The 23,912-nt window shown below is 32.8% G+C and overlaps 3 protein-coding genes across 3 annotated transcripts; 1 reads left to right on the top strand and 2 right to left on the bottom strand.

The window, feature by feature from the left end:
• The first annotated feature begins 2,023 nt into the window (after positions 1–2,023).
• On the top strand, positions 2,024–5,326 carry LOC130654041 (WD repeat-containing protein 82-like). The gene is made up of 9 exons (XM_057456557.1): positions 2,024–2,238; positions 2,807–2,904; positions 3,068–3,134; positions 3,345–3,444; positions 3,588–3,704; positions 3,883–4,041; positions 4,288–4,363; positions 4,792–4,934; positions 5,010–5,326. The coding sequence occupies exons 1-9, from the start codon at positions 2,078–2,080 to the stop codon at positions 5,046–5,048; spliced, it is 960 nt and encodes a 319-aa protein (XP_057312540.1). The 5' UTR covers positions 2,024–2,077; the 3' UTR covers positions 5,049–5,326.
• A 1,549-nt stretch (positions 5,327–6,875) lies between these two features.
• LOC130654047 (protein lin-37 homolog) lies at positions 6,876–9,126 on the bottom strand. Its single transcript, XM_057456564.1, has 6 exons — positions 8,999–9,126; positions 8,368–8,536; positions 8,155–8,189; positions 7,994–8,075; positions 7,551–7,624; positions 6,876–7,033 (listed from the first exon to the last, which is right to left on the bottom strand). The coding sequence occupies exons 2-6, from the start codon at positions 8,464–8,466 to the stop codon at positions 6,943–6,945; spliced, it is 381 nt and encodes a 126-aa protein (XP_057312547.1). The 5' UTR covers positions 8,467–8,536; positions 8,999–9,126; the 3' UTR covers positions 6,876–6,942.
• A 2,572-nt stretch (positions 9,127–11,698) lies between these two features.
• LOC130654043 (calcium load-activated calcium channel-like) lies at positions 11,699–18,974 on the bottom strand. The gene is made up of 2 exons (XM_057456559.1): positions 18,852–18,974; positions 11,699–12,422 (listed from the first exon to the last, which is right to left on the bottom strand). Exons 1-2 carry the CDS (start codon positions 18,957–18,959, stop codon positions 11,865–11,867), a joined length of 666 nt encoding a protein of 221 aa, XP_057312542.1. The 5' UTR covers positions 18,960–18,974; the 3' UTR covers positions 11,699–11,864.
• Between the last annotated feature and the right edge of the window lie 4,938 nt (positions 18,975–23,912).

Genomic DNA, 23,912 nt, shown 5'->3' with positions numbered 1-23,912 from the left:
TAAAAAAAAAGTAAAAATGCCTGGAAATACAATACAGAAGTTCTGTGTCGTAGACCAATCATTATAATTTTGTTCTCCATGAAAGAATTATTTAAAAAGACATTTTCAATAGTGCGTGCCAAAGCTTCTCAAAGCTTACCTCCTGTAAAAAACAAGTTGTTTTTATATAAAAGAAGCTGGAAAGTTGTCTATAAATCTTCTTACTTTTTTATATTGGGCTTTGCTAATTATGTGAAATATCACATCATCAACTAAGCTCTAAAGCAAGTAATCGCTCTCGCATAATTATATTAACTAAATACTAAAATTCATGCTGACGCTTATCTTAATCGGTAGAAATTTCAATCTGCTATGTACCTCAGTAAAATTGGTAAATTCAGCACCTGGCCCTGACCTAGCTTATCATGTCATTTATAATTAGTGTCCAAAATCAAAGATATCAGAATTAGTCAAAAATATATTCAATGTTCTAAACAATTTCTAAATTTAGCAGAGGAGTGTTGTGGTACCCATAAATATTTTTATGGGTCATTTGTATGGTATGCAAGATAATACAGAATATAAATTTTTAAAAATAAAATATTTTGGGGAAAAAACTACCAGGTAATAGGGACAGGGTTGTCAATTTAAATTCCAGGTTTTGGATGGTAATTAGGTGAAATGTTTACATTTACAGACAGAATATGAAAAAACAGCTTTGCATCAACATATAAAATTTTGAAAGTCAGTATTAAAATATCACTATGCCACTTTATTATAAAAAAACTTAAAAAACACTCGATGTTTTGTGACATGATCTTAAAATATTTTATTTTAAGATTTTTATAAATTTTTTATAAATATTATGCTAGAACATAAAATTAAATTGGTCATGCCTAATGGATACTGTAATGGTTCTTCACTTGTGTTCGTTAAAACTCAATACTTTTTATGACTCTGTTTACGACAGGTGCAATACCTCATATTACTTTTCAATTAGATTGACAAAGTATGCTAATACCCGTTGCATACAAACAGTATGTTTTGTTTTGAAAACCTATCAGTTATTGTTTGGGTGATATGGATTGCCATAAAAAATATTTTCCACAAACAAAAGAAAACATTTCTCTTTAGTAATTTTAAAGTGCAGTTTTATTTGTAAAAGTTTCACAATTTGGTCAATGGTAATTTTGTCTACATATGGAAACTTGTGAGGATCTTGCTACAATTAATTACCATGTAATATCATGGTAATTAAATGTTTTTATACCTTTATTTATTTTATATTATAGAATATTTATTGAAATATATTATGAATATAATTTTTAGGTAGTTTATTAAATGTCTAGAAAATTTTAAGCATCGCTATTGCGAGAATGTTACGTTTGAAAGGTTTATTTAAATTGCAAATTTTTTGTTGATAGAAGTCAGCCATTAATCAATATTTTCCATTCAGACACAACTTTTGTAGTTTTTCAAGTGTTCAGAATCTATGTTTTGTCATGTTGTTAACATGTTGCAATTACGTTATTTATTTGACCTTAATTTTTTAAGGATATATTTTGATATGAAATTTTAACTTAGTTTTCATATTGTATTTTTAGCTTTGCCCTCTGTTTAAAATTTAGATAATTAGCATTTCGCTGTGACTTTGTGCTAATTTTAGAAAAGCTTTGTGTTTTGCAGGCTCTTAACTTTTGGAGATTCTAACTTACATATAAACATCAAATACTTTCAAACGAAAAATTAGCGCAAAAATTGCCAGTGATATCCAACTTTTTTTGCTAATATTTTAAAATGTAAATAAAAATTGTAATTTTCTATGGTTGACAAAATAGTTTTTTAATATTTGTAGTTCTTCTTTTTCCATTATTACAAATAATTTTTGAGTCCTTGTATAGGAACATGGCCAAACCTACTTGCGGTTGCTTTTTTCAAGTACTTTGAATGGTATTCTACTGAATATGTCTGACTGTAAATATTTGATTATTTTGAGCACTCTGTTTTCACATCCCCTACGTTTTACATTATAATGATTTTATATATTTTTTTCATATTATTTTTAGATATTTTAAAAAGTCTAAAAAAAAATTGAACCATGAAATTAACAGACGGTGTTGTGCGAGCTTTCAAACCAGCAAAAATATTCCGTGATAATTCCGATAAGATCAATCACATAGATTACACATCAAATGGGGACACTCTGATTACAAGTAGCGCTGATGATTCTATTGTCATTTACGATTGCTTTGATGGAAAGTGAGTAAATATTTGCAATTGCTTTTAAACCTATTTCCGTGGCAAGTTGAGAATTTTACTGTTTGATTAGATTGTCATTGTCTTTTTTGTCACATTTAACCAGACCTTTTTACTTGTGAATCTGAGGTACTTGGCTATGATGTTACCATGAGCAGGGCAGTGTTGTCATGAAACTTGCATGAAATTAAGTTTGTTCCGAAAGAAAATAAAACGTTATGTTACATTAATAATCTTTCTAACCCTTTGACGTACATACTTTTTTAATTGTAAGATTTTTTATTCAATTTCTAATATTTAAAAAATATTTTTACTGCATTCGGTGGTTATAGAATTTTTTTTAAATATAATAGAGAAGTTGTATAAAAGTTCAAAATTTATTACAAAAATCTCTGTTGCCACCTTATAAAGTTCAAATTTTTTCTTGAACCACCATACTTTTAAAATAACTGTTTTGATCAATTTTGTGAAAATTTTCTGTTCTTCTACTTTCCCATACCTAATAATACATGTACTGTAACTGAGATTTGCAACTAGTTGATGTTATATTATATAATACATTTTTTTTCAGACAACGAAAAACTGCGAATAGTAAAAAATATGGTGTAGCTTTTATTCAATTCACACATGCTAACAACACAGTGATACACACTTCAACTAAAGTAGACGGTACGTAGCCATAGAAAAAAATTCATTCAAGTACCCCATCAATATTAATAGATTTCATTGTTTTGGAGAACATTGTCTGCAAATCATGCAAATCCAAATAAAAACTTCATTTGATCTCTATTGCGATCAGTTGGCGACAATGTAACTCATGTTATATTTATAGATACCATACGCTACTTGTCTTTACACGATAATAAATATGTGAGGTATTTTACTGGACATACAAAAAGGTATGTGTGACCGCAACTTACGGCTTACAATAAAACTTTGTACTTTAAGGGAAGAAAGTTTTTGCGGTGTTTTCACAAAAAACTTTCTTCCCAAAGTAACTACTTGAAGAGTTTGTTCTTCCTTTACAATCAAACGTTCTTGTCTACTGATTTTTTTTAATTTGCATATAAACCTGTTTCTTTTGTAGTTTTTGAACGTCTATTTTTTAGCGTTGTGGCACTCCATATGTCTCCAGTGGATGATGCATTCATATCAGGTTCTTTAGATAGGACCATTCGTTTGTGGGATTTACGTTCCAATAATTGCCAGGTAGAAATATTGCAATTTTTATTGTTGTTGTCATTATTGTTGTTACCGTGGATGTTTAAGGTTAAAAAGCAAATACAATTAGGAGGGGGAGGGGATGTTAAACCAAGCATTAACAGTAAAAATTGTGCTTCCACTTTTTTCAGGGTTTGATGCACGTGTCAGGTCGTCCCGTATGTTCATTTGATCCGGAAGGGTTGATATTTGCGGCCGGTGTAGATTCCGAGATCATCCGACTTTACGACTTACGCACGTTTGATAAGGTACTTATTATGAATACAGATTTAATTTTATAAAGTTTTGCGGAAAGTCTACCATGATCTGTCAGATTTCTGAGAAGTTAGACTCAGTTATCTTGCTCAGTTATCTATAAATATTTACAAGTTAATATCCGATGTATTTTTACAAAATTGAAGTTGACATATCGGTATATATTTTCAGGGTCCTTTTGCGACATTCAATTTACCGCAGTCAGAAACTGGCGTTGAACTTTCTGGCATCAAGTTTAGTAATGATGGAAAGAAATTTATAGTTCCGACTACCAAAGGAGAAGTCCATTTGTTAGATGCTTTTCAAGGAAATCTATTGCACACGTTCACGGTAAATAAACGATTATAATAAGCAAAATTCAAAATGGTACTAGTTTCCTTGTGCCTTGACTTTTTTTTATTTACCAGTTACTGAAATTTGGTGAAGCCTTCACTTTTATGTACTATTAAAGAACTTTGAAAATTTTGGTCTTACCTAAAAAAAACTCGCCTCTGCTACCCGCTTTTAATTTTTCATGTTTTAGCTGTGTTAGTGGCAGTCTTTCAAATATATATATTTTTGTGCTTCTGTTACTAGGGACTGGCTCCAGGTAAAAATGGGGATATTTATTTAGAAGCCTCATTTACTCCAGATTCCCAATACGTTTTGTCAGGTAGTAGCTTGTTTTCTTGTTGTGTGGATTGTGTTACTTCAACGAAGATAATTTTTTCAAGCATAAATTTCGCAGGTATTGCTTGCGAAATAAATTTTTTTTAAAAATTAAAGTTTCCTAAGTTCGTGTACATTAAAGGGAAGTCGAGGTGACAGAGGATGCTAGAGCGAAAAGAATATATTAAAAAACATACATTTATTTGCAAAAAACTATATGTCTGAAATTATAAGTATAGAAATTATTGTAATGGAATCATAATTTATAAAAAATATCAAAAGAAAAAAGAAAAGAGTATTTTCAAATAATCTAAAAAACGTATTAAACGTCTTTTTAAAACCGTGGGTTTGCCATTTATTGGTGCATTCTCTTGTACGAAATTAGTTTGAATTTGTTAGTAGCATTTAATTTCACGCAGTTACTCTTTGCAGGTACTACTGATGGCAAAGTTCATGTCTGGTCAGCAGATAGCGGAAAGCGAATTGCAATATTAGACGGTATGCATCCCGGACCGTGTCGGAATGTACGCTTCAATCCAAAGTATATGATGTTTGCTACTGGATGTACAAACTTGGTGAGGAATATCACAGTGTCTGTTTTCTTTTCATTGACATATTCAACACTTACGCTTTCTTTAACTTTTTTCCAGGCATTTTGGATTCCTGATCTAAACGACGTTGAAAAATAAAAAATAAAAGTTTTAATGGCGAGAATCGTTTGGAGAGAACGGTGGAACCAACATTGCGTTAACTTGATAAATAATGTTGCCACGGCAATTGAACTCGATTGCTGTTGATGTTACATAAATTGGTGAACATTTCGGGATATGGAGACAAAGTACAAACATGGGACACAATATGGCATCGTAGAGTCATATATATACAGTCATTTCACGCACTGTTTTTTCTAACAAAATGTAGTTTTTATATATATATTTTAAAGAGAAATATACAAATATCTTATTTATATTGTGAATATTAAGACAGCAAGGGAACATACAACCACGGACACTGTTGGAACGTAGGAAAAATGTATCTATTCATAAAGAAGTATATACGCTGTTTCTATATAAGACAAGCACTTCAAGGAACTTCAGTTATTTAGTTGGATCCTAAATCTTTAATAACTTTTATGCTCATTTTTGTTAGCTATGCGAATTCTTGGGAGTCACAGACGGTGGTATTGAGTGTGCTACAATGACGTATTCGTGGTGACAGAGAACAAAGCATTTTTTACGTTGCTTTCCTTGCTTGCGAATTGCTAGTAGAACTCGCATAACTTGCAGACTGATTTTCTGATCAAATCTAAGCCCCAGTGCTTATTTTCCACTTTTTGATGCCATCCCAATATCAAAAAGTGAAAACAGAGCCGTGGGGACAAGGTTGGTGTCTGACTGTTATTCTCCAGAGAATAATCCGTCTACGCTATATAAGGTTTCACTATTTTAAATAGGGATAGGGATAGAAAAATAGCTTACCTGAATTAATTTTCGCAAATCCTAAACGCGAGAATGATATTTACGAATTTTGCTAAAATAAGGAATTTGATATTTATTTTTTTACCAATTTATATTGTTTTTCAAGCACCTTTTCTGTAGGACGCTTAGAAAAATATTGACATTCTAATATATAAAGCGGTAAATTTGAAGAAAAAAAGTTTTAAATGTTTTTTAAAAAAGAAAAAACATCCGCTAAATCTCGCAAAAAACGAGTTTCCTAATAATTGTGTTGGGGACATCGAGATTGAGCAAAACTAGTAAATTCACCAAAATCAATTCTCTTATGGTAGTATACTACACAATGCAACATCTCAGCATTTGTACCCCTACTTTTGAGAACATTCATCTGATCATGAAGAATGGCTATAAGTTTCCACAACTAGTTGGAAAAACTAATAAAACATACAAAAAACGAACACTTGTAGTTGGCTTTGACATTATTAATTCCTGTAAAGCAAACCGAATGTTCTCAAAACGGTATTCCGGTATCGATCTAGCGTTCACTACAATAATTCTGCCGTCAAATTTATACAGGTGAGTGCAGAGCTGCTCGCTGTCCCGATAAAAAAAAGAGACAAAGATCCGTCGCTGACAAGTTTGTACCCGTGACACCTTTTCCTTTTAAGGTTGCCCGCGGAGAGTGATTGATCTGAAATCAATTTTAGCCATACGCATTCTCTACGATGGCCAAGAAGGGTCGCAGTGTAAAAATTTCATGCAAACCACACGACAGAATTTCTCGGAAGTATGAATTTCTATGTAAAATGCAATCAATGTTGGATTTTGCGCATACCCTGTTGTCAGAAACTTGCGCGAAGATAATTCACGGTTTGGTGTTTTTCCTTGGTAAAACCGTTGAAACTGGGTTAAACTTTTTACCGTAACTTATCACAATCTACATCTATAATATCTGGATAGATAATGTAAATAAGCATTAGAAATAGAGAATACTTTCGTACAAAAATTACAAAGGAATCGGACGCTGCATGTAGGTACTGCTATTAAAAAACAATAATATTCCAGTATTAGGATTTCATATATAATTATTATATTTACAAAGTATATACATCAAACTAAAAAGTTTCTATCCTCCAGTGTGAACATTGAACGATTTCCTTAGAATCTGTAGACTTTCATAATATCTGTGTTGTTGACGAAACGAGTGCTCCTTCCATCTGTAAAAATAATGCAAATTCAGGTATTACAAACTTGTTGTTCAACTGTGCTGCAAAAGTTGAAAGTATGGATATACTTTATTGTCCGAAACGTTCGCGAAACAAACATTTCGGGACTCGCCAGAACCGCGAAATTTTTGCATTTTTGAGGAATGTTTAAAAAATAAATGTAGCCGAAAATTAAAAAAAATAACTTGTCTAATTAATATTTTATAATTTCCCACTGCAAACACAGAATACTCACTTTGGGGTTTATATTTCTGATTAAGAATTCCTCATTGCAAACACAAGAGCTCATTATAAGGTTATAGGAACTATAATCAACAGGGGTTTCTAGAAGGAAGAAAATCTAGAATTTATGAGTATCGTGGAATTTATTTTCGTGGTTCAAACTTTTTACATAAGTTTCGCGGAATTTAATTTTGCAAATTTGCAAAGAAAAAAAAAAGTCTATGTCAATGAAGCATCTTTGTCTCGATTTGAAAACAAGGATAAGTAAAGACTTGTATTATCTAACCTGTTTCTAACTTTTCTCCATCGACTCATATTGTCCTTTCGAAGTTCTTCGATATCACTCTCAGTATCTATTATCTAAAATAGAAAGATTTTAGAGTAACTCGAGGGTTAAATACGCCTAATTGATCCGAAGACGTTATCTACTATTTACAGAGTTGGAATAGGTTAAGCAGGTTCATTTGCTCGTTTATTCAACCAAACAACTTTTGGGGGATATTGCTAACTAAAGTCATCCCACACCTACGGCAATGTCTATTAGTTTACATAAAACTTAAAAATCTTTACCAAAACTAACACCTGTCCCCAACTTTTCTAGCGTTTCAACAGAATTATGAACTTTTCTGATTTTTCCAGTTTTTAAATTTTTTTTCAACATTCTCCGGCAGCTTGGCAAAAAAAATTTTCCGATTCAGACAACGTCAAACTTTTTGATAACGCACTTACGTCTTCAACGAGTGCAGTCTTTAACGCAGGAGGCAAGGGTCTCGGATAAGCTTGGTCTTCATTTTTTACAGGACCAGTCAGCCTAAAGATAAAAGCCAAATCATTTACAAATAAAAAAAAATGGTAGAAAATTTTTTGGTGTAATTTAAGACTTCTCTTACTCCAAGATCTGATCCTCACAATCATCTGTGTTTTCCTAAAAAAAATATAGTTATAGAGAGAACACCGTATTCTGAAATTATAAAATTAGAAGCAGGTTTAGCAAACTACACTACCTCGTCCCCAGAACTTGTTAGGCTTTTTATATTTGGACGGCCTGAACAAATATAAAAAGCTTAACAAGCCCTGGGGATGAGATTGCGAACTACACTTACAGATTGTGTTACTGCCGGTAAGGTAGTTTTATTGTCTTGGTTCATGAGACTTGGGTGTTGCGTTAGATACGGTTTGTTTTTCATCCACTCACGAACCATGACGTATAGCGGAGTTTCTTCGTTAAATTGAGCCAAATCAACACGACGATCGAACAACTTGATGATATAACTATAAAGTAACATCCAAATTAAGTAAAAAAAACTTTTTAGAATTACATATTTTCTCAATTACCTCGGGTTTTGTATTGGCTCCTCCCCTTTAAACAAAACCAAAACCTGAGCGCCGCATCGTTCTGGAAATTGCGGGACAGGGGGAGGATGTAAGACCGGGGTACACCACACGAAACGCACCCTAAAATTGACATATTTAATAAGCGCCGAGGTCGGTTGGTTTATTGGCAATATGAATTTTCCCCTATAATACAGTATTTCAGAAGCTCCGTCTATTATAACTTAGTCGTTAACCCGTCAAGAAATCCAAGGGATCGTCGGTTCTTTAAATTTCACGCTATTTCGTGTGTCCGTAGCACGACCTTTTTCTTTCGCACACAGATAACAGGTAATTTAATATACAGATAGAAAATTATCTATATATATATATATATATAAAAATAAATTTAACGGTAATTACCTGGCTAAAATTCCGCAGTTGATGAAGAATATAAAACAAAAAAATATTTAAGTTAAATTCGTAAAATCTTGTTATTTATATGTCCGAAAAGCTTCTGCTTATTTTATAAAAATAATAAAATGGTTTTTAACAATTACATATGAAGTGAATACTCACGTTTGTTCGAATTCAAGAATTCTAAAAAATATAAACCAAAGATAGTTATAAAGGAAATATTTAAATCTATAATTTATCTTGATTTTTCATACAGCGGAATTGTCAAAATAAAGCCACACTTGTCTGCCTTTTCACTTTTGGTGCAAATTTTAAGATTTCGAAACTTAACTATAGCTATCACTCAACAGAACAAAAACGATTAAAATATTATTACACGTTTATTAAGAAACACAATATTATAGGTTGTTTCACCTTCTAGCTCAAAAATTGAATTGATAAATTGACAAGGCTGTTTAAGAAACATTCAGAATGAACTAAAAAAAGTAGTTAAATCGTTTACAATAGTTTGTATATTAAGATTTGATTGACACTCTCTCACAGCTGAATAAAATGACAAGAGTGAAAATGTTACTACAAGCAACGTTCAGTAACAGAAATGTCTCAATGATATTTGTAGTTGCAGTTAAATACTTATACCTATACACTACATTAATTTAAAGATTCGCGATGTCAAAAAATGTAAAAATACAATATTATGATAAAGGAGAAAAATTAATTGTGTTAAAAATACCTTCTGTGACAGAATCTTTCTTCTTCTTCTTTCGAGGTGCTCTTCCTACAAGATATATTCAAATTTCTAACCCTACTGATACAACAAACGCCTAAAACGCCTAAAATTCCCACAAATATTATATAGTTATCATACCTGAATATTGTCTTTTTGATGGTGTACTGACAACTGCTCCAATAAATCTAAAACATTCGCACTTATGTATCACAATTTTGCGTTTTATAAATTTTCATTAACGTTTGTACTAACAGTAAAGATCATCTATTTTTAAATCTACTTATATTTTTGTATTTCTATGGGTTTTCAATTAAATTTTTTACATACCTAGATTCTCCATTGTCTTCATCAGAGTCACTAAATATAAAACGTTTACAATGACACGAAAATGATAATAGCGAAAATGATAACCTATCAACTTTAAATAAGCTTTACCTTTCTTCTGTCTTATCAACAATTTCATTTAAAAGGTCATCTAATTTCAGGCGTGCTTCTGATACATCAAGAACGTCATTGTCTTGCATGTCACCATTAGTGGCAACAGCAGCACTGGACTCCATTTTTAAATATAACACTACAGAAAAATATAAAAAAGGGCAACATGTTACTGCCATAAAGTACACATAATTTTTCGTCAATTAATCTACAAAGTAATTCAATAAAGACAAATAAGGGATTTCAATTTTGATAAAGCGTTGTGTTTCATGACTTTAAGAAGGTATTTGCAAAAACATTAACATGCAAATTTAAAAGAACATTGGTATTTAAGTAAGTTTTGAACTTACTTGTTTACAAAATTTACATAGAAATAAGGCAAGTGTCTTGACATTGAACAAAAACATTTTTCCACCTATTTGATTTCCGCCGGCAAAGGCGGAATCTTTAAAATCGCCTGGGAATATAGAGATCGATAGGTAAGTAGATAGAGACAGCCTAGAGCCTGGACGCCTAAAACTTATCCAGTCTAAAGCCTAAATCCTCGTTTTCCAGATATTTTTCTGAGAGCAAGGCTAAAATGAGTTTTAAGCCAATAAGAATCCTAACAGTGCAACAAATTGTTTTAATATCCAATAAACAATACTTTATTTTAAAGTTTACATGGTATCACAAGTTAAAGCTCGTGCAGTGTAGCATAATGAAGATCGTCTCAAAATGCGCCATCTTTGATGTTATTAACATTTCCCTTTAATAATTACGTCATTTCCTTCTGTACAATTTTTGCAAGCACATAGACTTAAACTATATCCGGCAGAACTAATTAATTATTCATGATTTTAATTTAAAGAGGAACTGTTAAGGCTGAATATTTTTGGTGAAAGATAATGTATTATAACTATAAAATCGTGACAAGTGTGTTATAAAAGAAAAAATATGAATGTATAGTCTGATAATAACCTTCGTAACTGATTGTGTAAAATTTGCTGCCACCTTAAAAGATATTTCCCAAGTTGATTTTAGACAAAAAGAGAATATTGATAAATTTTCAGCCTTGACATTGTTCTTATTTTGTTTTTATTGTTTATCAATTTTCAGGTTTAATTATTTTTCTTTTAAAATCGTCTTATAGAGAAAAAAAGTTTATGTAAGTTAAGTTTTAGAATATTCAATGATTTTGTTACCCCATATTACTCAGTCCTCTTCAAAGTTCAGTACTTTTTCAGATTATTGATAATGGCGGAAATCTTTAAGCTGCAGGGCTTCTTGTTTTTGCTCTAATTCCATACCCCTCCTTTCGCTGCCCTATTTCATAAATTTAACAAAATTATTATTTTTAAAGCTTGAATGCACACAGATAAAATTGAAGGCAATTTACTTTTCCATAGTGAAATGCAAGCATGGTAATAACACATTTTTTAATTTATATGTTAATAATCACATCGAGTTCACAGAGTAAGTACTTAACTAAAGTGACCAGCTCAACCTTCAGTCATTATTTGAAACACAATCCTTTCATCCCTATTTAAGAAAAACAGAAAACCAAGACACTGCATATTTTTTATAAACGTTTTTAAACGAAAAATACAACCAATCATTCTCTTAACATCAAAATTATCATTCTGCAAAAAAACCTGTCCAATGTCAATGTTCATGTATATTTCATCTTTTAATTGTTTATATAGTGACACTAAGTTCCAAAAATCATTATTTCGGTGGTTGAGGAGGACTAAACATACCACCACCAGCTTTGCTGACAGCCCGAGATGGAGCAAAACCAAGAATCTTTTGCACATTTTGACGAATGGCCATTGTACAAAGGATATAAAAAAATATAAAAGAGCAATCAGTAAAATTTTCGCCACGGATATTACGATGTGATAACCCATGTAACCAAGAAATTGGAATGAAGGGTAATTTTGCAACAACTCTACCATCAAATATAGAATTAAACATCCCCATCAAAGCAGTAAAGGTAAATCCAATTGCAAACATTGACTTCATTTTCACCATGGATAAATCTCGATTGTGATTCTTTAGTTTTTCTTCAACACGTTCTATTTTCTTCTTTTGTCCACTTTGTTTACTGATATCTGTCATGGTTTCCTTTTTCTTTTCTAACTTTTTTGTGTTTTTTTCCACTTCACTTGTCAGTTTTTTATACTGATCGGTTCGGTAAATAAGCAGATATGTCAGACCTTCACTAAACAAGGCAGTTGCCAAAGCAATAAATACAATAAGTATCGTATCTTCCAACATCTTGACCTAAAAAATAGAACTTTTTGTTAAAACTGTAGAAATTGTGTATATAACCCAAATACAAACAAAAAGTTAAAGTTAAAAAGTTGGTTAAAAGAATATCCAGAAAAAACATTGAATTTCATTTTACAAGCAACGCACTAAATTGACTTGTCAGAATACCTTATGTGGTATCCTGTTTGTCATTTTTTTGTATTCTCTTGTTGCAAAAACAAAAAAACAACTTAATTGGCATTTTATTCTCATTTTTTAATATCATAAAAATAAGAGTACTTTTGGGCCTCAACAAGGGTGAATTAAAGAAACCAACTATAAGGCTTGATCTCAATTAATGGCAAATTGTCCGAGGGAGGGAGGGGTTAAGCACTTTACTATTAAAATAATGGAATGGAGACAAAAATTAACTTTATTTTTTTGTTGTAGAGACGAGAAGAGATATAAAGATTAACGTAAGTATTCTAGCAAATATAGTATAAAAAGACAGTCCTGGTCTTTTGAGGTCCGCACCTACAGCAATCCAGGCAAGTGAAGTATCACTCAGCTGCTAAAATTCATATGACCAGGACTGATGTACCTGGACGACATATTTTTATGAAAATTATGTAAAAACTGGAAAATATGTTAAATAACTTTTATTTGGCTGTCAAAAACTTGAAACAGAATGTTAAAATTTGACTACAGTAATTGACATTTAAGCAGATAGTGGTATTTTGGACAAATTTTCAGCACCAATGACAGTGCTGACATTGTGTTTCTTTCATAAGTATATACTATCAATTTGTAAAGTTTCAAAAAAGTCTATGAATAGTTATGAAGGTGGGGCGGAATCCCTTCTTCTTCTGAAATTAATAAAATGTTCAAAAATCCCCAGACTGAATAAGGTTAACCGTTATCACAGCAAGCCATTGAGCCTTGTATCCTGAAAGTCCTGCACATAACTTTGACAAAAATAATTATGACAGCTATACTGCGCTGATACCACAAACAAAATTTTGTTGAAATGACAGTTTGCTGGCATAATGGCATTAAGGCTTCATTTGATACAACTTTCTTGATATACTAGTCGTTAGCCCATGGAAAAATCCATGGGTTCGCCCGTCCTTTTTACAACGTACTGCGTGCGTCTCGCTACTTGCGCAGCTAAGCTACCAATTTGCGTGACAGATGGACAGACGTATACGGGTATTATAATATAGATAAATTATATATATACAATAAAACCTGTCTTTTTTATGGCTAAGTCAATGAAATTGAGTGCTTTTTTTATTCATGTATTTGTGTACTTGATCATATGGAGTTATAGGAAGCTTTATATTTACTTGCTGATTTGTTCAGCGAGCTAGTAACCTGGACGATAGACAGACAATAAAAGATGTGTAGCGTACAGTGGTACAACTTTGCCAAAAGTACAAATTCTCCACACAGAAATGAATACCATTTACACCACCATGACGCGTTTTCATTAACTTTTAGTGATGAAGGATCCATCTTTAATAAAAAAAAACAATGTTCAGATAAGCAAGGGAAATTTCTGTGAAACGATGCTTCATATCTTCTACAGACCCATGTTTTCTTATATTTTATTTTCCATCATGAGGGAGGTAAATTTCACCAGATTTTATGAATCTTATATACATTACCTTTGTAAACCCAATTTTAAGTAACGAAGCGTTTAAAAATAGTATTGGGCTAGCTTGCATTGATTACCTTAGCATACCTTACTTCTTTTTTTTTAAAGTTGCAAACCTAACTGTACCATTTGGGGTCCCATCAGTAGACAGTTAGGCTTGACCTACAAACCAGGGATTTCGTGTTCCATGGACTTTACTTCTGCCATATTTGTTTACTTCAATAATTGAGTGATACTCATGCTGTCATAAATGTGTTCTAGTTTTCGTATTCAGAATGCAAACTTGCAAAATAACGAATTCTGCATGTCATGTTTGTTAAGCTTAACGTTTCGGTTGATTATTTCAAATATATGTTGATTAAAGTGAATGCCAGTTTCATCTGACCGTAAAACATCTGATTTGGCACGGTAAATCTATAAAGGTACTTTAGCTGATCTGAGCTATACAGCAAACTACCCCAGATTAAGGAAAGCAAGTGCTGACAAGAACGAACACTGTAATTTACTTAGTTCAGAGGATCAAATCTTTGGATCATGGGATTCCTTGACTCTAACTGGTGGAGTTGGCAGGTAGGACTGAACTTATTTTCAATTGTTAGTGTCCTATGTTTAATCTTTAAAATAAGCCACAACAGGGTGGTAAAACAACAAGCGCAAGATAAATAATAACTTTTTTAAAAAAAGTGGTGAAATTGTACCGTTGTACAGTACAGTCCAGCTCAACTTGCAAAAATAATTGCTTTCATTAAAAAAAACAATAGGATAGCGAGTTCCTTTCAAATTGCGCGAAAATAATTGCTTCGTGTTAAGAACAAAAGCATAGCAAGAAACATTGTTTATAAACAATACTCTGCGCGAGAAAAAATTAAACGCGAAGGCCATTGAATTTTAATTTTTTTTAACAACGAAACTAATTATAGTAACGCGATTTTAATCTGATATATTTAAAAAACACAAGCTCTTTTAAAAAACAACAAATCCAATGATCTAAATATTTTAAAAAAACTAATGCTACTTTTAAAACTTTTAGTAATATTTCTTTATCGTCGAAATATATTTTTTAACATGCGAAGCTTTTAAAAGTTCTTTTTATAAAAAGCAACGTTTAGCAACGCAAACGGAAAAACCCTACGTTCGGGACTTTTCCCTTCGCGATAAGATTTCGAAAACAAATTAAATTTTAATACCGAAGAAAGAAAAAATCTAAAAATCTCACTTTTGACGTTTTATAGTATCACCCATGTGATATAACGAATCTTTTCTACCGCCGTTTTTCGTTTTTAAACTTTTAAAATGCGATCTAAAAAATCATTTCTATCGCCGTTTTTCGTTTTTAAACTTTTAAAATGCGATCTAAAAAACATTTCTATAGCGGTTTTTCATTTTTAAACTTTTAAAATGCGATCTAAAAAAACATTTCTATCGTTGTTTTTCATTTTTAAACTTTTAACAAAAAAACATTTCTATCGCCGTTTTTCATTTTTAAACTTTTAACAAAAAAACATTTCTATCGCCGTTTTTCGTTTTTAAACTTTTAAAATGCGATCTAAAAAATCATTTCTATCGCTGCTTTCCGTTTTTTAAACTTTTAAAATGCGATCTAAAAAAGCTTTTCTATCGCAGTTTTCCGTTTTTTAAACTTTTAAAATGCGATCTAAAAAGCTTTTCTATCGCCGTTTTTCGTTTTTAAACTTTTAAAATGCGATTTAAAAAAACATTTCTATAGCGGTTTTTCGTTTTTAAACTTTTAAAATGCGATCTAAAAAAACATTTCTATCGCCGGTTTTCGTTTTTAAACTTTTAAAATGCGATCTAACAAAGCTTTTCTATCGCTGTTTTCCGTTTTTTAAACTTTTAAAATGCAATCTAAAAACGCTTTTTATCGCCGTTTTTTCATTTTTAAACTTTTAAAATGCGATCTAAAAAAACATTTCTATCGCCGTTTTTAAAGTTTTAAAATGCAATCTAAAAAAACATTTCTATTAAAATTAAAGTTTCAATCTTTGTTAAAATATATTAATTTCTATCGCTTAAAAGCTTTATTTCACCCGCGCCACCAACAATGCCTTCTCGCTAGTTTATTTAGTTTCCACGCAAAACATTTGTTTAATAAAAATATTAAACAATGGCTCTTCGTGTCACTTTGATAGAGTTGATAACATTTGCAATTATGCTATTGGGAATAGTTATGTTAACACTATTTAACAATAGTTACGCGCAGTTATAATAAGCTATTTTTTCTTCAATAATCTTTTGTTTATTACGCGCAAGTTAATGACTTACAAGACTCGCAAGATAATTAATAAGAACAAAAGACAAACAACTACCGCCTCCGAGAAAAAGGTGTGAAACTTGAGCGTACGCGTACGCTTACATCTGGACTGTACTGTATAATACTAGCTATAATTTGTTTTCTTAACCCTACCATCTAATTGCATAAATTTTGGCTGGTAATATAATGAATATATAATGAATAATGCAATTTCTGTCCATGTATTTTGAATGTGTCTTAGGACTAGCAACTGTGATGTAGCTATATATCCTAGCTAATTAACATTTCTAGGTTCTGGTTAGCATCATTAAATTTTAAAAGAAGAAACAAAAACGTTATGGGGAAAATGAGTGGCATATTTAGATACGAGGGTGCGACTCGTCGGAAACGGCACAAAAACCACGGGGCTGTCGGACAACTTAGGGGGGTTTTAAAAAAACTTAAATTTTCACCCGGAGAAACCTGAATCAACCTGAAACATTTTTTTTAAACATTTATTACCATGTATAATTTATTCTTTTAATGTTGAGCAGTGGTAGTGGAAGACTTCTAAAAAAACTGTTTTTTATCATTTATTCCATAAATAGCTGTAATAACATTCCACAAATAATAAAGTAAGAGTAGAACGACAAAATAGCACCTTCTTCTCAACAACATTTAAGAACAATGAGCTCACACACTTTGCATTTTAGGCGGTTTTGGAAGAGCCCAGGCTTTTCCGGCTGATTACAGACAAAAACCTTGAAGAGAAACCTGAATAACGCCCGTGGCCGCCCTCACATATACGGCGCTTTCGGCAAGCCAGCACCCTTGTATTTATATTTATCATCAAAAATTATAGAGTTTGGTAAATGTTCTAGTCGTAAGTTGATGAGTTGGCGTGAAAGTCAGTGAGTTAATGAGTTGAAAAAGTTTCTGAATGCCGACATCCGGAATAATATGCATATGCTCTCCTTCTCCCTCTCCACTCTAGAGATTAAATTTTTAAGAGGCAATTATATCATCATCACATTATATTTTCAGACGTGATCAACGAAAGATGTTCAGTGACAATTATGTCAAAGCAACGAGTTCAAAATCGCCTCCTACAATACTGTAGTTTCTCAAACAAGCATCAATTTAAATCATTATACAATAAATTTAGGTACTTTTTATCTCTCAGATAGCGAGGAGGACGTTTTCGTTATTAGTTCAACAAAAAAATCCACCTCTGCTGAAAAAAAAGGATCAAACTATATGAAGAAGAGGAAGCTTTTTTTTTCTTTAATGTTTGAGCATAAAAATCTTCACAGATAATAAATACTTAAAATATTCCAGTCCAACAAATTTTAGCGATTCTAAAATTTTGATGGTTTTTTCTCTCTAAATTATGCAGATCATCCCATTCGAAAATATCGCATGTCAAAAAGTTGTTTGATACCGAATCTTGTGAAGATCAGCTTGGTTGTAACATCATCATCATTCTCGGCTTAACGTCCGTTTTCCATGCTAGCATGGGTTGGACGGTATATATTAATGACCCTCTTCCAATCTGATCTAGACTGTGTTAGATCTAAACTCAACTTCCTCTGTATCAAGAAAAATAACCACATGAAAAACAGCAGCCGTACTTTTTATGAACTCACCAACTCACCGACTCGAAAATTACCGCATATATACGGGCAAACTCGGGCGACTTTTCAAATAAAATTGGCGGTTGTCCCCCGAAATCGCCCGCACTTTCCCGAACTCGCCCGGAACATTCCCGAAATGCAGTACCTTGTAACAAACCATGCGGACGATGGTTGGGAAGAAGGCGCTTGATGAGAAAGGAGTTAATAAAGTTTACATATAAGTTATTTATAAAGTAAACTTCTTCAAAAACCATCCTTCTAAGAACTTTGCTACAACATAGTAAGTTTATTTTAATTTTTATAGTTTTTTTGAATCATATATAAGTGTCTGTTTTTTTTTTTCTTTCGGGCATTGTTCGGGTCTATGCAGGTTTTTTCGGGCGAATACTTGAATTTTTTTCAAAACGCCGAACTCGCCCGAAAATGCCCGCACTTTTTACAGCGTATGCGGCTTATCGGCACCCTCGTAAATTACCTATATAGCTATACTCAAAATTATATAAGATGGGAAATTTTGAATACCATATGATTATTAAACAGGATTTACTGTAATTTAAAGTTATAATTTTTTTAAAAGTTTGACAGTAATATTCCATTACAGTGAGCATTTTCAGTGCAGTTTATTTAGCTATGTGGTCATTTCTTCCATAAAACAACAAATTTTTGGCTACTAAATAGAAAAGGTAAAATTTTGCATATACATACACTATATACAAAATATGTGATTTATAGCCCAAGTTGTGAAGGAATAAGATTTCAATAATACCTAAGACCACCTTGATGAAATTCCCATTTGGGATTATTTAGTGGCCCTTATTTTACATTTTTGGATTACACCCTGATATTGCCTGATTTGTTGTTTTCCCCTGTATCAACAATGTTTTCGCGAGAAGAAATTGGCAGCAAGCTCTAGTTTTTACCTTCCACACGGTTGTTGGAGCCGATAAGCTAGTAAATACAAGAGAAAAAGAAGAAAGAAACATGAAGACACACAAGACACAAAACGGCACTCGCTTCTCGGCCACCATATTCTTTTTTTTTTCACACACAACGTTTGAATCTTACGGAGACAATGCCAAACTCCCCTCCATTGACCAACTCCCCCCATAAATTATGATAAACTTTCTTATTGCAGATTATTCACAACCTCGTAGCAAAGAAACTTTTCCGTGGCAGGAATAAAACCGTGCGTAAAATTTCCAAAAATTAATCTGCTTTTAAAGTAAGACTTTTAAACTATCTCGGTCAAAAAGACAAGAACTCCTAAATTTTTAGGATTTCTTGCTTTTTTCACCCTGGGTGTGAGGATGTTTAGACTACTAATACTGAGGTGATTTCTAGCAGCCATGATATTTTTGCATCGGAATAATAGCTTTACGCTCCTTGAGCATCCTACAATTTCCAATGTCGAACCTTTCCGTTTACCAGACAGCATCTGTTCTAAAGTTATATTTAGAGGCCAGTATCGTTGTGCGTGTCTTTGCTTGCAGTAATTTTTTTTCTCGTTTTCTCGTGAAAAAAGTCTAATAAACTAACTCTGGAAACGAATTCAACCGTTATTTATGCCAGAACATGTTGTTGAAGGAATTCAGCGGTAAGTTCATAGGTTTCGAAGCTTATATATTTGTAAAATCGGGAGAAGTTGTGCAACAATTAGGTTATAACAGTTTTTTATGTCGATTAAAAAAGATGTTCTAAACTAATATCTTTAGTATTATTGTTATTGTTATTGTTATTCTCATCATCATCATCATCGTCATCGTCATCTTCATCATTATTATTATTAATATTTTTACGATAACGTATTCAGTAAATTAAAACACATAAATACATTTATTACTGCTATCTAGGGTCCTGCTTCCATGGTTGTAAGGCATCAGGATCCTTGGTGGACTTTTCACATTGATATGATATATAAATTTTTTTACCTCATTTTGGACCTATTCTATTAGTTTTGTTATAAGAAACACCAAAAAATAATTGGTTTTGGTTGACAATGACAAAAAAGATGAAAAAAGATGATCTGTCGTTATGGTCTTAGTGGTTATAACTCTCGTACTTTGTGCGGGAGACCGGGGTTCGATTCCTCTTGATGGCGATTCAGCATGGGCGAGTAAATGTTACCATAGCCCTGGTTTAACCCAAGCCATGTGAGGGAAATTGGGGAGATGGCACACTGTGTGCGCCGTTGGATGTTGCCGGGAGTTGTCTAGTAGAGCGCGGCCTCTAATTGGGTCTGCGTAGCTCAAAATGAGCATTAAATACTCTAGGACTCTTCATCTAAGCCATGGCCCCTTCTGGAAATAATAGACAAGGTATATCCCTCGATATTTGTGAGGCTAGCCATGTAAAATATACACATCTATCTATGATGACGGGCCGTTTACCATCGGTAGATGTCCCTTTCTAAATAAAACGTAAACCATGATGGAGATCTAATCTGCTTTTTATGGCTTAAATCTGCGGTATCAACCTCGTCACCAGGGCTCTTTTCACAGCTTTTAGTTCTTGCATCAGGATAGTCTCGGTGAATTTGTCAGGTTCCGAATATTTAGTAACCCTCGATGTAGTAACGAATGGCTATAAAAAAGCTCGTCTTATCGACGGCTTAAAAATTGACAAAAAAAAACTAAATTTTAAAAACACCTAAATATTAACCATTTACTGAGAAGCTTGATTTTAGCACTTTAAAATAGCTTTATTAAAAAAATTAGTAAAAATTAGTAAAAAAAAAATAATAGCTAACGATCGTTTCAAACTTGCCTAAATATGTCCTAAATATTATCATAATTTCAAAAAGTAGATAATGAAAGATTGTTTCTTCTGTTTGAGCAAACAAACTTTATAGAGCTTATCTAACTCTACAACTTTTTTTTCATCTCTCCAACATCTTGGTATAGTTTGCCCAACTAAAGGACTATTCGATTGCTTTATGGACTTTCCTTACTTTCCTTGGCGGTAAAATTTCCTGTCTTCTTATTCTTGTTATCATTTTCTTGGGTAATTCGGAAAATAATTTCAGAATCTGTGACAACATGGAGGTATATAATATACCTGAATGGTGACAAGTTTGGCTCTGAAGTAGCAACATGTTTATGTGCATCTGAATACCAGCTTGTTTGGGGACTCGAAAATCTTCCGACTAAGTTGATAACAATTTTGAACGGGTCATCAACATCAAAATTGCTTCGTGTTAGGGTACTGACAATTTATGTCAGGTTTCCTAAAGGAGTTTACCAATGATGTTAATGTGACACGTTTCCAGGCGGTAGTTAGCATATTCATTCAAAAGAAAGAAGCAGGAGACTAAAAAGAATACACCATCATCAAATCCGCGGTCAAATTAAGTACCAAGAAGTAGAGACATAAGACAGTTATTTTTCAAGCAAAATGAAAAAAACATGGATAAGAAGACAATAGTTATTGATTGATTATTGTATAGTTTATACGTAGCATGTATCATTTAAAGATAGTTTGAACATAAAAACGCATTTGTCTCATACTTTTATGTATTTTAAATATTTGGCAAAAATTAAGGATTTTGATTTTTTTTGCAAATTTCGCGGGAATTTACCCAGCCGGCACAAGACGTCTTTAAGACGTCTTAAGATGGGTTTTTTAAATCTTCTGTTAGAAAGCGCTATTAAGATGTGTTTAATGCATCTTCCTAAGCACGTCTTTCAAAAGACATCTTTCATACGTCTTTTGAAAGTAAATAAATTCGAATCTTGTAGTATACGCATTTTAGATGTCTTCAAAAGACGTCTTTTAAAAGATGTCTAAAAGTTATCTAAAATACATCTTTTAAAAGACGTCTTTCTCTTCTTGCTACAATGCATCTAAAACGCGTCTTTTAAAGACGTCTTGTCCTATTTCTAAAAGTGGTCTAAAATGCGTCTTTCAAAATATGAAAAATTCGATTTAAAAAAACGGGGGTGTTCGCAAACTTTTTAGCATGTTTATTTTTTTCGGAAATCAATTTTTCACGAAATTGACGAAAGTGGTAATCGTCACTTTTAATTATTTTTAAATACTAATGTATTTTAACGACCCTTAGTAATACGTTTTTATTTCATTACGTCGTAATTTTGCTTTCCTGCACATCAGAGAGAAATATATTTTCGCGGTTGGAAGTTTTCTACGTAATTCGCGGGAATTTTTTTTTGTGGATCAGGCCTTCCCAGATTTTCGCGTGATTTATTTTTGCGGAAATGGCCAACATCCGCGAAAACCGCGAAAATTAATTTCCTTAAGATACTTCTTTGCCAGTTATGAAAACTTTGCATGACTTGCTGTGAAACGCTAAACATCGGAACACGGAACTCCGGAACAAGTCCACCCCCGAAATACCGAAAGTCTGGACCAAGTTCCTGAAACACCGGAAGAATTTACTCCCGGAATTCCAAAAATATTTAAAAGCAGAAATATTAAACGTTTAAAACGTTTTATTAGCGACGCTCTCTAATAAGTGCCGCACCTGAAATCATCAACATTTAATAAGCAACGCGGCGCTTATACACTAATTTGACATTACGCAAGACCGCTTTAATAAAGAAACTGGGACGATTTTAGGGTAAACAAAGCTAACCGAAGTTAGTTGCACAAGAAGGAAGAAGGAAAGAAAGTTGTAATTAAAGTTTTTTGAGAACGCAGTGTTGTTAAATAACTATGGAGTTTGAAATGATAGAGAGGATGAAGATAGACGAGTTAAAGAGGTATTTGAGGTTGAGAGGTCTAAAGGTTAGCGGGAGAAAATGCGAATTAGTAGCTAGGGTGTTTGCAGCTAGCGAAAATAATGTCCTAATTACCAAAACAGCAGAGGAGGTAGCATTAAGATTACATAAAGATTACCAGGCTTAGCCTACAGTCAGTGAATCTGGGCTTGTACTTACTGACCCAAAGTAACTCCCTTCCGGATGGCTCCGTGAGAATAACGGCATAAGGTTTTGACCATGGATACTGTATGCTGATATGTTCAATTACCTAATGTTTAACCCTAGTAAGCTTTGTAGTTCAGATTTAAATGAAAGTTTGAAGGCTATTTCAGTAATGGTTGGCTTGGCCCAATATTATATCATGAAGTTCAATCAACCTCAAGTTATTGTTTTTTAAAACCTGATTGTGGACCGTCACAGCGTATAAATAACCCTCCACATAACCTTTGGATTTGTTTGACAAAAAATAAAGGCAAAAAGTCTGCACATTGCGACTGCATGACTGGTATGTCAGAGACCTGCAACCACATAGCAGCATTGTTATTTTAACTTGAACCAACAGTTAGGCATGGATTGCTTACTTGGCAGCTGTCGGCCTCGATGTCAAAAAGGCAAAAGCCCCTAGAGGAACGAGGTTGTGCCAGACATAATTTTTTAATGCATTTGTGCTTTTATGCTTTGTCATAAAAAGAGCACGAAAAGGGCCTAGGATAAAAGTAATGCTTCTTTTTGAAATGATAATGATATCATTGCCGGAGTTATCGCAGGGAGAATGCAGAGAATGAAAGGAAAAAGATGATCAAGATATGGATGATCAAGATATGGTTGATCAAGATATGAATAAAAGAAGTACGGGAACAATAAGTTCTTCAACAAATGACATCGAAAAAGCACTGGAAACGATGCAGGATCTCCTTTTTTAGTACACATGAGAGTGCATTTCGCTTTCTTGTATTAAAAAGGGAAACTTTTTACATCCTCATCCGTCATCTCGAGGGTTTGTTGCCTTATGTCAAAGCCGCAGGCGCTGTCAAAAAGGCAAGAACCTCTGGGGACGAAGTTGATTTTGTTAGCTTGGGAGCGGGTTAAAAACCCTAAACAAAGCTTTGAAACGGACTTTTCCACAAAAAGTAAAAGAAAAAGTAAAAAGTTTCCAAAATTCGCCTATCTCAGTCTGTTTCTCGTTTTACCAAAATTTTTGAAAACTCGAACAGAGTTATCGAGAGTCAACTGTGAAGATAAACGGGGTTGCGTTTGTAAAATCTG

Source organism: Hydractinia symbiolongicarpus, chromosome 8 (genome assembly GCF_029227915.1).
Source record: "Hydractinia symbiolongicarpus strain clone_291-10 chromosome 8, HSymV2.1, whole genome shotgun sequence".
In the NCBI taxonomy this organism is placed as follows: Eukaryota; Metazoa; Cnidaria; class Hydrozoa; order Anthoathecata; family Hydractiniidae; genus Hydractinia; species Hydractinia symbiolongicarpus.
This window is presented reverse-complemented; position numbering and strand designations above follow the sequence as displayed.